We start from the raw sequence: 17500 nt of genomic DNA, 5'->3' as shown, positions 1-17500 counted from the left end.
GAGAATCTACAAGCTCACTACACCTCACAATGTGACACACTGACTTCTACAAAGTGATGTGTGCTGTACTGGTTCAATGCATGGACTGACGTCCGACACCAAATGCTGAGTGGCCAGAAAAGATCTTACTGTAGGAGACTAGCTGGTCCCAGCCAGGTACCCTGGCAAGAAAGGAATGTCTAGTAATGAGATCTGGAGGCTGGAGGGGCTTTGTATGCATGCCAACGTGCACGTACACGCGCGCGCACGCACGCACGCACGCGCGCACGCGCACACACACACACACACACACACACACACACACAAACACTTTGAAGGGACAAAAATGTGGACATTGGCACAAGACACATGGCATGCCAGGCAGATAGACAGACATCGTCACAACTACTACTGTGGACATCAGACAAGACACGAAGACAGAACAATAATGTGCACAATAACATGGATAGAAATTAGTCAGATATCGTATCAGCATATTGCTGCATCCCTTGCCCAATAGAGGCAAAACAAGCACACAAGGTTTGTCTCCTGTGTGGACTCACACACGTATGCACACACGCACAGTCGCACACACAGCACAGAAACAAAGAAAGGTGTGGTAAGCATGAATACAGTGATTAGTGTGAGAGAAAAAAAAACAATAATGGCTCTGTAGCAGGTAGAGCATCTAGAAGAGGGTCTGTCTGTGATGTTGTCTGTCTGATGCCAATCTCACTAACTGCTGGACCAATCAGTGCCACATTTCTTGAACATGTTGCCAGAAGGCCAAGGAATTACCTCCATGCATCCTTCCACATACTGTACTGTATGTTTATTGAGCGGCTATGTTTTACTTTGTGTTAACCATGACGTCAACACGGACCAATCAAAAGCTGTTCTGATCATGACGTCATATATTATGATGTGTTAAGCAAACAGAACAGACCAATTGAACACCGGTTTGACTATAACTTCATGGACACAGAGGCTTGTTATTGGTTCGCCAGTTTCACAGCATATTTAACAAAAAAATTTGCAACGTTCACAGCCTTTGATTGGTCCGTGCTATGTTGACGTCATGGACTCATACGAGCTGAATAATATTCAGCTTGCACAGATTGTGGTTATTGTCACAGGTAGTTCACAATCACATAAGCTAAACTCCTCCCTCTTGTTTTATAATCCACAAGGGTTATAAAAAAGGTAGGTTTGGGGTCGCCCAGCCAGGGACCAGCATTTTTGGTGATGTCACCATCAACAGCCAATGAAGGACCAACATTCTTAGTGATGTCACCAACAACAAGTGCAACCTGATAAATAAAGTAGAAATACTGTTCCTACGAAACAGGGTGGGCTCGCTCCAAGCCAAAAAATAAAGGACATCCTAGACATCCCACCAGGACATCGGAGCATTGTGAAGTATCTTATATATACTTACTACTACAATTCGAGAGAGGTCCCCCAATTCGTTGTCCCGGGATGACAAGTGCAGGAACACTCAAAACATCACCAGGAAATCTGGTCCCTGATTGGCTACGGGCGTAAACACATACAAAGGACGCGACTGAAACACAGAACGCAGTACTTGCACACTCTGCTGGCACAAGAAAAGATTTAGTCTAATCGGTGTGATTGACAGAAGTGATGATCAAAGGAGCAGAGTTTGTACCATTACGGTTGAAACCTGGACTGAAGTATGGGTAGAGTTTCTCAGTGAAGGTGCAGCCAGTGAAAGAGTAGAGGTGAACTCTGGCCTCCACATTATAAAAGGAAACCAGACCCTCCTCATAATCCACAAACACTCCCACTTTCTGGATCTCCTTTCTTACAGGGAGGCGGACAGAAGGGCCAGCGAGGAGGGCCTTGTACTCATTTCCATTCCCCAACACTATAGACCAGTAAGCATAGTTGGGACTCAGATAGAATCCCTTCCTGTTGATGGACTCTCTGGCCACTCCTACCTCCCAGTTAGTCTTCCCTCCAATGTGAACCTCATAGTAAAACCTTCCTGAGGAGAAACTTTGTTTTCCTAAAACACAGACACATTGAGAGAATCTCTCTTTGTTGTTTGGGAGATTTTTCATTACGTTTCTACAACGCACTTGTTTTCCATCCCAAGACAGGAAGAGGTAGGGACTTGCTGTGTCAGGATCCAGAGTCACATCCACAGTGTATTGCTGCATCCTCCTCATCACAGAATAGGACAGTCTCTCCATTTCTTCACGGGGTTTGGTTTCTCTCTCTCTTAAGCTACTGCTCCTCACACTGTGTGGAATCAGCTTTTAAGCCGTGGAGCTGCATGGAATCTCACCATAGAATATAGAATATGATGTCAGGTTTATCCAAATATGGAGTTCCACGCAGCTCCACACTGGACTCCATGAAGTTCTCTGCTCTGAAATCTCAACAAACATGGACACAGTAAGAATTCTTTTTTGAGCAGTGCGACTGGAAGGAGCTAAGCTCCAACATCTGGCATTGTCCGGTTCTCAAAGAATGTCGGGGCCCTAAAATAACCTGAAGCGTAGCCTACATCTGGCCTAGAGCTGGCCTAGATATGGCCTAGATAGATCTTAGCACGAATGTCTCAAAGTTTGTTGTACGCCCACGTCGCCCAGGGTCCCATTGGCCAAGCTTCGCAGGACGTGCTGTGATTGGCCAGCGGGACGCTTGATGAAGTTACTCATAAATAGCACCGCTCACATCACACTAGGTGTGATTTTTTATTTTTTGATCAATTTTGATTTAATTGTACAACAGAAGTCAGCGGAAGTGAGATGTACTCGGATCAGGTGAAACCTTGCCCAAATATGGGCATACTGTATGTCATGGAGGTGTGACGTCATAGAGTGGCCACATGAAGTCAGATCCACATGGAAGCGGGGGTCATCGCCATGCTGTATTAATATTAGCAGAAAAACAAAGAGCTAGCCCTGAATGACCAGAACAGGTCTGTAACGCCGAGTGTTGAAATGGGGAAGGAAAAAAAAGAATCACACCCAGTGTGAAATGAGTGGTGCCTTTCATGAGTTAATTTCATTGAATACAAAGCTTGGTCAATGCCTAGCTTCGCGGAATGGACATACATACACACAAAATATCTGCTTTCAGTGTGTGACACATGCACAAATCACTCCGGATCATTGTGAGATCATTATGGGTCAAACATATTTCACAAATCTCGGTTCATGGTCAAAGCTGTTGCTATACATGGACTGTGATGGGGACGGAATTGTGTTCTGTTGGGGCTGGATAATTTGTCCCCTCTCTTTCCCCCTGTATTCTTTGTCTCCTAAAGTTCTGTTCCCTTTCTCTCACACTCACAACACTTGTGGACAGTGACAGACCCTCCTCTGGTCTCAGTGGAATGAAGTGGAAGACGCTGTTTTCTTTTATAAGGATCCTTTCTATTCTTTTATTACAACATGCTAATAAACTAAACTAAGTCTGGCATATCTTCAAACCTCATATATGCTGAGCAGAGCTTTGGTCTGACCTCACTCACAGCACAATTTCAGTGTTAGTCCCCAGCACCGATATTTGCAGTCTGCCGCCCCTAGATAAGAGTTATGTCATCAATATACTCTCTGTAACATTATCACCATGACAGTAGTCTAACCTAACGCGGACATTCTATGGCCCCGACAGATCTCATCGGCTCCTCCGGCATCTCGGAATGGACGCGGCGGGGGACATGACTCCTGCTGCTGTCCGCTTTGAGTAAATGAGGTAGTGATCCGCATTGGAAAACGAGTGATAAATCATAGCGATTTTATAATAATGGATAAACCTAAACAAACCAGTTCACATGAACAATACTGATGTAAAATAAGATATCTGAACAGCTACATATAAATTAAAATGTTGTGAGCCACAGTTACAGGGGCACTATCCCAGGCTTTTCTATCTTGAAAAGACTGGATCCCGAGGCTACCATGACAGCAGAGATCCACATAGAAGCCATGCCACGTCTTTTTCATTTTCATGTGTTCATCATTTACCAACTAAACAAAATGATCCTCCAAGCACAGGTCTCCGCCAGGTCAGGTAGGTTCAGAATTGTTCCGAATTGACCCTTTGTCAAGTCCCGACTGTGGTCCCACCCCTCTTCGCACCCATTGGTTGCTGTGCCATGGTTGGACAAAATCCTTTCTCTCCATCCACTACCATTGAAATAATGCATTTTTCGGTTGCTTTGTATTGTTATTCTGTGTATTCAATTCTCATTTTAAACTTGGTTTCAGTAAAAAGGAACATCTCAGGTGCAGTTTAGTGACTGGGCATGTTTTTAAATGTTTTTATTTCTCCAAAAATATTTTTTAGCAGATTCAACATAAAACAAGGCGGAACAAGGCAAAAAGAGGCTGCTGGTTGGTCAGTCAGGGACCAACCAGAAGGCTGACAAAGGGTGAATTCATCAATCAGGGTGGAATATGAAAAATGTGATGGATCGGTTTTGATCACTTGACTAATAGAGATAATGTGTGCCGATTCACGTGATGTTTGGACAAAATCTATAGGAGTAATATACATTTTTGGGGGGCAAAAATCGGCCTCCTGGTCGCACTATAATGGGAAATGTTAAAGTGGCATTTGTTCCTCAACTGCGCGTGCAAAGTTTCACCACAATCAGACGCTGCCTTCATGATTTGCGTAATTTTGTTCAAAACGGGCCACTGCTGCAAACTTTAGATTTCAACGTTAGCCAATCAGGAAGTCAATGTGGAAAATTAATTCACTAATAAAATACGGTAATCGTATCTCTTAGCAAAATGCAAGCACACGATTCCCGATGAAGCCTGTCGATATAATTTGACCGCCAAAACTGTGGGAGCAGTATAGTCCAGCAAACCTTTCTCCACTGTATAAAGAAGAATTAAGTTGGACATTGTGTTGCCTATGGCAACCACACTAACTACACAGTCCTGTCTATTCAATATAGACCAAAATGCACCAGTAAGAGTGTAAAGACTGTAAACACTGAGGATTTTACTGTATTGCATATAATGCATTTTGGAGTGTTATTGAGTCTCAGCATAGATATTACATTTTATTTATCAAATTGTTAGAATTTAGACTTTTATGCTTTTCATTTAAAATGTAAACTGGAAAGGTTGTTAAACATTTGTGTAAGAGGTTAAATGCCTTGTACCATTTGATAATGCAGCAATTGGTTATTACAAAAGCTGTTAACATTAACACTGGTTCTATTACAGGCATAATTACAGAATCATCAATCTAGAGTCACAACGGGTAGTGAAATTGCTGTCTCCCCTTACTCCTAATGGCTTGAGCCGGATTTATACTAAGTTGCACGTCGCCGTCACGCACCAAAATGAGCAGATCTTCAAGCTCACAAAGTCATCGCAGTGCGACACATTGTGAGCTTGTAGGTGCGTGACACCCGTGCGCAACTAAGTATAACTCAGGCTGCAGCATACCAAATGTGCAATTCTACCGTCGGCTTGTAAACTTATCATCTTCAGCATGAGGTTACGGTTACGGGCACCTTGACATATCAGCCTGAGCCTCTGCAACAGTGGCGTCAGTTCAGCAAAAGCTAACGTATGGCAACATGACTGGTGTCTTGCACGCGCGCGAGGGTGCGCGTGCAAGACACCAGTCATATTGCCATACCTTAGCAACAGGCACAATGAAAAGTACATTTAATTATTTCCCCCTTTAGCCAAGGTATGGCAGCTGCCATAGCTTGCCATACCCAATAGACGCCTCTGCTCTGCAAGACCCACCGTTTCATGACACAGCCTGCCAACTCACCCACCTAATACAGTCTGGCCTACATCCACCCAGGCATGTATGAGTACTGTAAGCGCGCACACACACACACGCACGTGTCCAGGTGTCAACAACCTAACCCCTGGCTCGCTGCCCATGGCCTGTTGCAGCTAACTGCTAATACCCACCAATGCTGCCAGGTTTCTTCACTATGCTCCGTGAGGTGTCGGCTAACATTTGCTAACTTTGCCAGTTTACACTAATTATAGCTCCTTCACGGCACTGAATGTCTCAGGGTTGAAAAAGGACCCATTGCTGAATGACGTGCTAAGATAATCAAAAATGCAAGGCCCTCTGAAGGGGGTCTGACTTCACACAAAGTGGCCATATCCAAATGTTGCAACCAGAATGTTAATAATAAAAATACTAAAATATGTACTGTCTGTGACAGGACATCATTATTTCATTTTACTGCAGCTGGAACACCCTCTGTACAGTTGACAATCTCTATGACAAAAATAGACGATCTACAAGCTCACAAGACAGCACATTATGACTCATTGTGAGCTTTTTGTCTGCTATTTTTGGCGAATGTACCCCCCAGAACAGGGATATGCTAAGGTTGTACATTCATTATTTCAGAAAGGGGGCATTTGAACTACTGTATAAAGGTCAACAAAGTGCTCGGTTTAAGACAGCCCCTGGAAAGAATATTTGTAATGTTTATATTTTATTTTTGTATATAATAAAACAAAACAGCATTATGATTTAAAATACTAAGTTGTGTATTAGAGTATTGTACTACTGTATTAATTTACTCTATGTTAAAAGTGAACTTGGCTGAGGCCCTAGGGGTTTGACCAGCAAGTGGGCAATCTCTCAAGAACAGATGAAGTGCTGCGCAACTGATCTGTCAGGAAAATAAGTGATTGTTTGCCTGCAAGTGGGCAGGCCTTAGACCAGGAGCAAGCAGTGCTTTACCCAATCTAATGTAGTGGACGGGATTTTAATGTGTTCGGTTGTTCTCCCCTTTCCTCCTAAAACAAACAGCATGTCGAGTTTGTGGAGACGATTTCAAGTTTGGAACAAAAAGGAAAAGTATCAGAGTCCCCGACCGATGGTCTTCCCCGGGCGGGCTGAAAAGGGAAATGAAATGAAAAGAAACAAAACAGAGAGCACGCTGTTTTTCCCTTATCTTTGACGATGGGTTCCCAGATTGGCAAGTGGGTGAATCCATGCCAAGTCCAATGATACACTCACAATAAAGAATTAACTATTTCTAATCCCTAAATCCCTACTCCCTAAAAATCTGTCTCACATTGGGTCGTCTTGTCAAGGCGACCCAATGCTAGCCACATTGAATGTTAGTGAACCAAGATCAAAGCAATAGAAGCAGAACTGCACCCTACTGTAACTTTATTAGTTAACAATAACTGTAATAAAGTTACACAAAAGGAGCTACAGTGTGGGGTTCTGCTTCTGTTCCTTTGATCTCAGTTCACTTTGGGGCCAGCACCTTCAAGAGGTCTTTTGGATGTGCCTGACTTTGATCCTGGATCTATTTCATATAAATATTCAAGTACTATTCATTTTGAAATAGATTATAACTGTTTTCAACCAAATTGGTATGCAACTCAGATAGAGCACTGTATGGTCATGGGCCTCACTCAAAGTAATGCACTTCTTGTACAAAACATTCTTTATTTCAACTAATTCAAAAGTAATTTACAAGGATTAAAAAAAATCTGCATAACAAGGAAAAACATACCATGGAAGAGATTAAATAAAACAAAAATAAATATCTAATATTTTACTTAAAAATAAGATGGAAAATAAACTAGAATAAAAGTGGCAAAAAAGGAGATACTGTAGAATAAACAAGCACTATTAAAAAAAAGTAGGTTATCGAGCTTCATTTAAAAGATGTCACATACTATACTAGTCTGAGATTCAGTCAGTCACCCAAGGTAATGAAGCGTGTTTTAGGAACAACCAATGGGGTCAACGTATGGATCTCAGGCTGTGCTAAGGCTCATAAGGGACTAACACTGAAATGTAACTAGAGGCCCTGTAAGGCTTTAATAAAGTCATCAGTAAAGCTGGCTTCATCTGGGTTTGTGGTAAACAATTCACACAAGTTAAAATCTGGGGATTGTATGTATGCTGATAGATAGATAGATAGATAGATAGATACCTTTATTATCCCAAGGGGGAAATTCAGTAAATGCTGTCAAATGTCATAGACGTCATAGGACTTTCAAGTAACAAATAACTGAGTAAGCATGTTTGGGGTCTCACAGCATATCTCCATATACAGTACATGGATCTCCATATAAGGGTACCAGACCAGTGGTCTCCATATGGGTAACTGGTCCGATATACATCACTGGCCAGATGGCCAACAACAATATGAAGTCCAACATTGTCGCCCTTAGGCGTCTTACAAGTATATCGTTAATGTTGAATGAATTCATTCTTCTTCTTTTTAAGATTTGTTTTAGGGCCTTTATTGATAGGACAGTAGACTGACAGGAAATGGGGAGAGAAATGGGGAGTGACATGCAGCAAAGGTCGTCCGGATCGGGAATCGAACCGGCGGCGACACACTGTCATGCATCAGAGCCTATGTGGTATGCGCCTGGACCAGTAGGTCAGCGGGCGCCCGCTGGTACTGTAAGTGGTAATGGGGCGTATATAATAAAGGTCATGATTGTGAGAGCAATGATGTGATTATTTTCTAAATAATCAATACTAAAACTCAATACAGAAGAGCATTTCTCTGAAATGCTTGTGATATAAACAGTATGGTAAAATGTGCATGCACCCGCACACACAGACAGCCCTTAATCCACACACTGACCCATACACTTACCCTGAGGGCTTTATGCATGTGACGCTTCCCCTAGCTGGCGCCAACACACACACACACACACACACACACACACACACACACACACACACACACACACACACACACACACACACACACACACACACACACACACACACACACACACACACACACACACACACACACACACACACACACACACACACACACTAAACACACACTAAACACCCAGTAAACCCTTATAGTGAAAGCCACAGAGTCGCATACTGTAGCTCTGTGATGGAGGTTTCTTATTATAGAACAGTGGGGCTCTTTGACACATTATAGGTAATAAAAAAGAAAAAGAAGATAGGGACGTGTGTGTGCGACTGTGTGTGCACGCATGCGTGCGTGTGTGCGTGCGTACGTGCGTGTGTGTGTGTGTGCGCGTGTCTCTCTCTACCTGGCAGGGCGGGTCGAACGCCATGCGGGGTCCTAGTGGGCGAGATGCCTCGAACGATACAGTCGAACAGGAAACTGATCTGCTCGCCTTCAGAACAGGACAGGAAGAAAACTCCGGTCCCTGGGAGGATAGGGTGAGGGGATGGGGGGGATAAACACATGGTTAAGACAAAAAAATAAAAAATAACCATTGAAAGAGAGTGAGACACAGTGGGAGAAATAGAAGAGAGAGATTGTTGAATGAGAGAAAAATAGATTGAGAGGGGAAAAAAGAGCAGCAGTTGGCAGAAGCTCTAAACCAGAGCGACTTGCATTCAAGGTCTGAGCAAAGGGCCGTTCAATCCAAGCAGTAAGCACTATAACTATAACTATATCGTTCACCAAATGTCTTTGTTATTGTTGCGGTGTGAACTATATCCACTCATGGGCGTCACAAGGGGGGGGTGAGTGGGACTGAGTTACTAGGGCCCAAGGTGGAGGGGCCTTAATTATTTTATACTTTAGCTATCGAAAAATAGCAGATATACAAGCTCACAGCTTGGCACCGAGTGCCGCGCTGTGAGCTTGTAGATCTGCTTTTTTGAAAAGTCGTGAAAATGTGAGCAAATCTTTGAATATAAATGATGTATTTTTTAAGCGAACATTTGCAACTCAAATCTAGCTTCTGGGGGGCCCCTGGAACTAAATATTTTGAGATCTACAAGCTCGCAACGCAGCACTCTGTGCAGCGCTGTGAGCTTGTATATCTGCTATTTTTCAATAGTTAAAGCACAAAATAACACAGTGAATCCTTGTACCCAGGGCCCAGAATTTGGTGCGACACCCCTGTATCCACTCGAGAGTTGGAATGAATTTTTATAGTATGCACTGTATGTAAAATGAAGATGCATGGGACGTCCAAATAAAAGAAATCCCAAGCACCCGAGACGTACAGTACTGTACATACATGTGATGTCACTGTAGCTAAAAGAAGGATGTGTAAAAAGTATGTTGTCCAACAGATGAGAGGATCTACAGATCTATGGGTCTGCACTAGTTGTCTATACAGTACTATTGTATATAAATTCCTTCCTATAAAGAACCTTCCAACGTAGTGCCTTTACAGCAGTTCTCCAGAACGGGTGTACACTGCAATTACATGCAAAGTCAGTGCAAATGCTAATACACAGAGATTTACAACTGGTGTCTCCATCAACGCAACACCACATAACACCACACAAAATCAACACTACATCAACATAATATCAATACACTTATACAGGTCTTAAAGGGGAAGACCACCCATTTTCAATATTGAAATACGTCATTAATATACCTTAGAGGAGTTGTGTGGAAATAGAGAAAAAGTTCCCCCCCTTCTGTGTTGCCTAGAACTGGAAGATTGATTTTGGGGTTTGTATTGTAAAGTACAATGTGTGATGTCATCAAGTTGTACTTTACAATACAAACCCCAAAATCAATCCTCCAGTTCTAGGCAACACAGAAGGGGGGGAACTTTTTTTCTATTTCCACACAACTCCTAGGTATATTAATGACACAGTTCAATATTGAAAATGGGTGGTCTTCCCCTTTAAGGCCCTGTGGCATCCAGGGGACATGCGCAGTTGCGCACACACGCAGGCCTGTACATGCGTATCTATAAATGCCTCTCTGTCTGTCTGTCTGTCTGTCTGTCTATCTTTCATATATCTCTCTAGAAACTATTCATTCAATCCACTTCAAACTTGGCAAGTGTATTGCTGAGGACCCAATGTTGAGTGTGAAGTCGATCAGATAAGCAGTTATCTAATCGGCAGTAGTGCAAAGTACATTTATTTAAGTACAGTTTTGAGGTATTTCTACTTCATTTCCAACATCTTGGATCCAAATATTGTACTTTTAATCCACTGCATTTATTTGCAAACTTTAGTTACTAGTTACTTTGCAGCAGATATAAATTATAATCTTAGAAATCATACATTAACCTCTTTAGCCCTATTTGATTCCTAGGCTATTTGAAAACAGTAGATCTACAAGCTCACAACGTGTCACATCGCCCCGAATGGGCACTGCAATAGTGCCCAATCTAAATAGGCAAAACGTGAGAACAAGGCCACATTAGGATGCAGCCTTTTTGTTTTCATGACATCAATTCAGTGCCCATAACAGATACTGTATGCTTGCTAACTGCAAAGCAAGCTTACTTTAAGTATAACTGAATATTACATTTGAGACATGTGTTCATTGAAGCAATACTAACGCTATCATTATAAAGAATGCCTGTGAAAATTGTAGCAAAATGAACAGAATTCACTGTAGTTATAAGTACAATAGAAGCTTCTGTTCTTTAACTATAGATCACAAATACAAAAAGGTGTGCTTTAATCTGTGTTACAAGTCTGAGTCTGAAGTGATCTGTTCTACAGTATTCAATTTACATAATTTGGCTACATAAAATTGAGTATGGTAGTTCTTCATGCTGTAGGATTCCCAAGTGAACATCTAATTATCCCCATCAGCTCTTTTACAGGAAGACCTATTAAAGAGGGGACATTGGGGCAAGTACACTATAATAAACCTTTTTCAGTATGATTACTTTGATTGCATTTTTATTGCATTATTTGTGCAGAGCAGTGGAGAGAAACAGGAAAGTAATTAAGGCAGGAAGGAGACCAGGTCTCTGGCAGGGAATCAAACTAGAAACATCACACTCACTGGCTGAGCCACCAAGGTGCCTCCGTTATGATGAATATTAACCACTTAAACCAGGGGTCTTCAACGTTTTCAGGCCAAACACCCCTTAGCTGAGAAGCAGGGACCCCCACAACATGTTCATAGATTCCATATAGTTTCATCGTTTGACAGCACAATCATCAGTGTATTTTGGATTCATGTCAATCTGTGTTTTCAGATATTTAACCACTTGATTCGTGAATACTTAATAAACTTGGACTTTTACTCTGTACTTAGTCTGCTCTTTTTCCCCTCTACACCAAAGCTCTTTGCCAAAAATAGCCGATCTACAAGCTCACAACGCCTCGCAGCTAAGTTCTCCGTAACTCTGAGGACCCCCTAGGGGTCCCAGACCCCCTGTTGAAGACCCATGACTTAAACTCGGATACTTAAAAAATAACGTTGGGTCATTTTATCATCTACTCAGGCTTTTGGGAGCACCTCAGACAATTTTTAAGTTGCTCAATTCAGTATTTAGATATTTGATATTCATTTTATCAGACACTGTTAAACCCATTGTAACCATGATAGATTCATTGAAAACACCCGTCCTTGGTTCTGGTGTTTAAAAGTACCAAGTGGCTATTTGCAACATTTATTTGGGTTTATTTGAAGGGTGCTTGATATGCAAAATGGGGTCAGAGTCAGACCCCCGGCTACTATTTGCCCCCGGGCTGCTATTTGGAAATATACGGTAATATACTGCCCGTCATATATTAGGGAGGACGGTATGAGTCACCAGAAACAAGGACAGGTGTTTTCGAAGAATCTATCATGGTTAAAATGGTAGATAGGGTTCATATGGTTAAATAGATTCCCCAGACCTTCTCAGTGTCAATTCTCAGCACAGTGAGCACTGCCCTGTTTATTGGTCACATATCATCTGCAAAGCACAGCGCCGGACATTCATTATTTTTTATCTCTCCCGACATTGATGGAGCAATTTATTAAACCCCCCTTTCAAAAGGTGATAACTCCATCCTGAGTGCAAGAATCATCATCACAATGATTGAAATAAGCTGCGCTTGTTTTCCATTTCCCTCAGTTTTTTTTCCAGGACATTTGGGTAATCTAATATAGTGCACTTGACTTCATCATGAATTCAACCGATAAAGGGCACCGTGCAAGGAAAATGTCTCCAATTAATTAAATTGCAATCGAAATGTTATAAGCCATTAAAAAGCAATAAATAGGTCAATCAAGTCCTCTTGACAGTGGTGGTACTGCAAAGAGATGGAGAACAATTTGGCGAAGATACTTATTTATTCTCCAGGGACAGTGCACATTAATCAAAATGTCAGTTTTCACATCCACGTAAATGAGCCAGAGTTGGCCAAAAGCTAATTTTCATCTTTAGTCCCCAAGCATGCTGTTAAAAGTGTATAGAAGGGGAAAAAGGAGCTGACCTAGTATAGAGCGCTGGGGGACCCCAATTAACTAAATATAAAGAGCATAAGTGGTTAAACAGTGGTCTGATGTACACAAGCTTTTCATCACTCAACTGAATCCCCAGCTCGGTACCCTACATCAGCGTTTCTCAAACTTTCAAATTTCTCCCCTTAACTCTGACAGTTTACAAATGGAACCAAATGAACCCTAACGGGTTCATTTGGTTCCATTTGTAAACTGTCAGAGTTACAGACTTGTATGGGTCAATTTAGACCCCCATAAGGGAACCCACAAAGTCCCTGGAATCCACTTTGAGAAACACTGCCCTACATCTTGCAGCGGTTACTGTAGCATTATGAACCATTACAATCACATCTAGTCTCTGTGACACTACATCACACACTCCTCTTTAGTGGACTGTGTGCAAAGACACCAAGCCGGTTCATAACTCTGTGAGGGAAGATACAAATGTGTTTCATAGAGCACTTTCAGAAAAAATATGTGAGAAAATACATACATAATGCAGTTTGAAAACTTGCCTAGACAGTGAAGATGGACATTTACCATCATCATATATGCACGTGTATATGCATACACATTTTGCACACACTACAGACAGGTGCATGCGTGCGCCTCACAGGTGCAGATGAAGACAGATGGGTACGGTTGTAAACACGGCCCACCACTGAGCATTATGACATCAACTCATTAGCACAGACCCTGAACTTTAGCAGTTCACACTATCACACAACAACACAATTTTGTTTCGTTGATGCACGTTCCCAAACAGCGCTGTGTGTGTGTGTGTGTGTGTGTGTGTGTGTGTGTGTGTGTGTGTGTGTGTGTGTGTGTGTGTGTGTGTGTGTGTGTGTGTGTGTGTGTGTGTGTGTGTGTGTCAGTTATCACCACGAGTTCCCACACCACCAGTCACTGGCTTAGATCCAACATCCATCAAGACTCTGCTCAGCTGATTATATCCTAGCAAGAGCCTAATGCAGCAGGATTGCTCCCCAACTCCATAGGCCCACCTGGCAGGCTGCCAGAAAGTGTGTGGGTGTGCGTTTGTGTGCACGCCAGTGGTTGCATCTTCAACTTTGCTGCCAGGAGCTCTATCTTGCAATGTGCAGCTGGCTTTTAGACTGCTCCAAGGCAGGGCACATGTCCATAACCAGGGCAAAAAACTGTGAAAAGCTGATTGTGGGGTCATTAATCTAGTAAATTCACATATTGTCCAATACATACCACAGCACCACAATATAACAGATGAGATCACCCACTGTAGGGCAAATGTGCCATCCTGATTGGTCGAGAGATGTCACGGGAGGGCATTTTATTTCTCCATAACAATGACTAACGAGAACAGACATGTAGAATACAATGCACACATACTGTGCAATGTAATTCTAATTACTTGAAGTGGTGTTATTTGTAATTAACAACAAACTGTGACAATAATAATGATAATGGTAGGGATTAATTGGCATAATGACTACATTGGGAGGGGGGGGGGGAGTTATAGTAATAAAATCATCAGGCAACATGCCATATTTTAAAGTATGGTTCCAGATTTTCTGGACCTGCAGGTTTTGTGGTGTCCAGGGACAAGAACTTTATCTACAGAGAAAGGAGTAAAATAAAAGGCAGGGAAGACAGGGAACCAGAGGCAATTTGCTCATTAAAACATTCCAGCACAGTCATATCAGAAATGGAAGTCCTTAACAATGCAAGGAGGTACACACTCGGGCAGCACAGCGGTAAAGTTCCTGTCCACCACCACAGAGGTTGTGGGTTTAAATCTATGCGGTGCATCCGGCTTTGTCTAATGTCGAGCGTCTACACCAAGGTTCCCCAATTAGTTTTCCCCAAGGGCCGAATCATGTCTAGGGTACCAAGCCGAGGGCCACAACATTGCAGGGGGCGACGGTGGCGTTCCCAATAATCCAGCGACAGTTTTCGTCGTTGTCGAGTGAAAATCTTATGTATGTATGTCCAAAACCGTTCGTTTTGAATTTATCATTTTAAAAATGATTTAAACTAGTGAAAACAGACGATCTACAAGCACACAACATGCTTGCACATGCTTGTAGATCGGCTGTTTTCACTACTTTTGTGCGACGGCCTTGTATGATTTGTGAAAGAACGTACAAATTTGGAGATACGAGATTTCCACCCGACAACGACGATATACTAGTGTTATTGCTGCTCTTATACCACCATTATTACTGGAGTTGGTGGGGGCCTGACAGTAGCCGACTATTGGGGAACCCTGGTCTACACACACAAACATAATTGTAGGATAAGACAGCAGTGACAACACAGAGATGTGTGTGGGGAGGAATCAATTGGCATAACAACTAAATTGGGGAGAAAAAGGGGTAAAACATTATTGGACAAAAACATGCAAAGAAGCAGTTCAGGCAGAGTATCAACGTTTGATATGAATTTAATAGCTTTCCAGAATTATTATTCAAATTGTCAGTTGTTTCAGTCAGATACAATTCTGACTTGGTGCGTGAGTAATAAACGAAGTGCATCGGTTGTGTATTTGCCTGAAATGGAGCCAATCATCCTCGTCCCTGTTTTCCTATCCTTCGCCCCAAGCCACATTTCTCTGGTGAATTAATAAATGTGCTCTGTTGAAGACTTTAATACATAGGACCAGAAATAGAAACTTTTAGCCCAAGAGTTACTGTACTTCTGTGCTGTTTACATAACGTATTCAATCAATCAATCAATCAAGACAACTTTTCTAATTTAACATATTTGGCAATCATGTACATTTCAAATGTTAGCCACATGGTACAAGTAGAAGAATTATGGTTTTTGGTGCCACTGTTTTGTGTTCCATTTTCCTGTAAGCTAGGTTCCTGAAATAAACACTAGCCTAATAATAAACCACTTTTCGACATACCAGACACGGTTTATTCACAATTTCTGACAAATTCTGTCACAGTATTGCCGCTGTGGCCATTTCAAGAGAATGTCTGCTGGTGTTTGAGGCTGTGCATATTTATAAAACTGTCATGGTGTGCAACCTAAGTCTGCTCTCTTTAACAAAGCAACGCAAACCATGCCTGTCTACTGTGCATTGGACTTTTTTTTATTGTTTCTCTGCTGAGCAACTAAAATAAACTACAGTATGCAACAGTGACTTTCTGTTTCTCGATTGTTTCCTCGAATATTCGCTACTTTTGAAGTTTTGTCTAATTACATGCTTGGAAAGTGGGTTTTCAAAATAATTAACCAATGAAAAGTTTTAAGGGCTTGTGACAGAAAATTATAACTACACCAAATTCTGGGCCCTGGGTACAAGGATTCACTCACATTTTGTGATTTAACTACTGAAAAATAGCAGATCTACAAGCTCACAAGCGCGGCACTGAGTGCCGTGCTGCGAGCTTGTAGATCTGCTATTTTTGAAAAATCTTGAAAATTTGTGCAGAGTCTGAATATTTCAATTCCTTCAAAGGTTTTTTGAAAAACCTATGTTTCTATGTCAGTGGTGCTTGAACCTTTTCACGTGAAGGCAGAGGCGTCAATTGGGTATGGCAAGCTATGGCAGCTGCCATACCTTGGCTACAGGGGGAAATAATAAAATATACTGTAATCGTGCTTGTTGCTAAGGTATGGCGACATGACTGGTGTCTGGCACGCGTGCGGCGTGCAAGACACCAGTCATGTTGCCATACCTGAAATGACGCTGCTGCGTGAAGGACCCCCAAAATTATATGTATTTGGCCACGGACCCCCATCTCAAAATACATATATTCAAGGATTTGCACACATTTTCACGACTTTTCAAAAATAGCTGATCTACAAGCTTGCAGCGCAGCACTCAGTGCCGCACTATGAGCTTGTATATCTGCTATTTTTCAATAGCTAAAGACAGGCCCCAACCACCTTGGGCCCTAATAACTCAGTCCCACTCCCCCCCCCTTGTGACGCCCCTGTGTACACGTCAGGTAAACATAAACTGCAACCTTATATTTGTGGTTTCATAATGGCTTACGTCAGGCCTGCATGCAAGTTACTGACCTCAACCCTCCCATCTCTTTCCCCCTTTCTGCTCAGCCTCCCGCACCCAACAGCGGTTTCTCAATGAATGCCAAAAACGCCACTCTCCACTTTCCCCAAGGCTGCTGGGTAACATGCAGATGAGTTGAAGGAGAGGGCAGCTGTCATAGACTGTGTAGCCACTAGGCTCTGTGCAATTGGCTGTGTGAGCAGCAGGAGGGAGGCAGGTATTTATAGCATGTTGTTCATCAGAGCAAGGAAACCAGACACTGCCGATCCTACAGTTATTCCTGTAGGAGCCACTAGTCTGCTCATCAGACCGGCGTGCACACGCACGCACGCGCACACACACACACACACACACACACACACACACAC

At 42.4% G+C, this 17500-nt stretch overlaps 1 protein-coding gene across 1 annotated transcript in view; it reads right to left on the bottom strand.

Annotated features, from left to right (window-relative positions):
- dok7b (docking protein 7b) overlaps positions 1–17500 on the bottom strand; it is a gene marked incomplete at both ends in the record, with an annotated part of 41099 nt that overhangs the window by 16776 nt on the left and 6823 nt on the right. Inside the window, one exon of the mRNA XM_080722555.1 lies at positions 9009–9128. Coding sequence (XP_080578681.1) covers positions 9009–9128 — 120 coding nt within the window. The remainder of the gene's footprint in view (positions 1–9008; positions 9129–17500) is intronic.

The sequence above is a fragment of the Nannobrachium achirus genome (genome assembly GCF_963921795.1).
Source record: "Nannobrachium achirus genome assembly, chromosome: 3".
Taxonomy (NCBI): domain Eukaryota; kingdom Metazoa; phylum Chordata; class Actinopteri; order Myctophiformes; family Myctophidae; genus Nannobrachium; species Nannobrachium achirus.
Note: the sequence above shows the minus strand (reverse complement) of the source record. Positions and strands in the feature narration are given on the sequence as shown.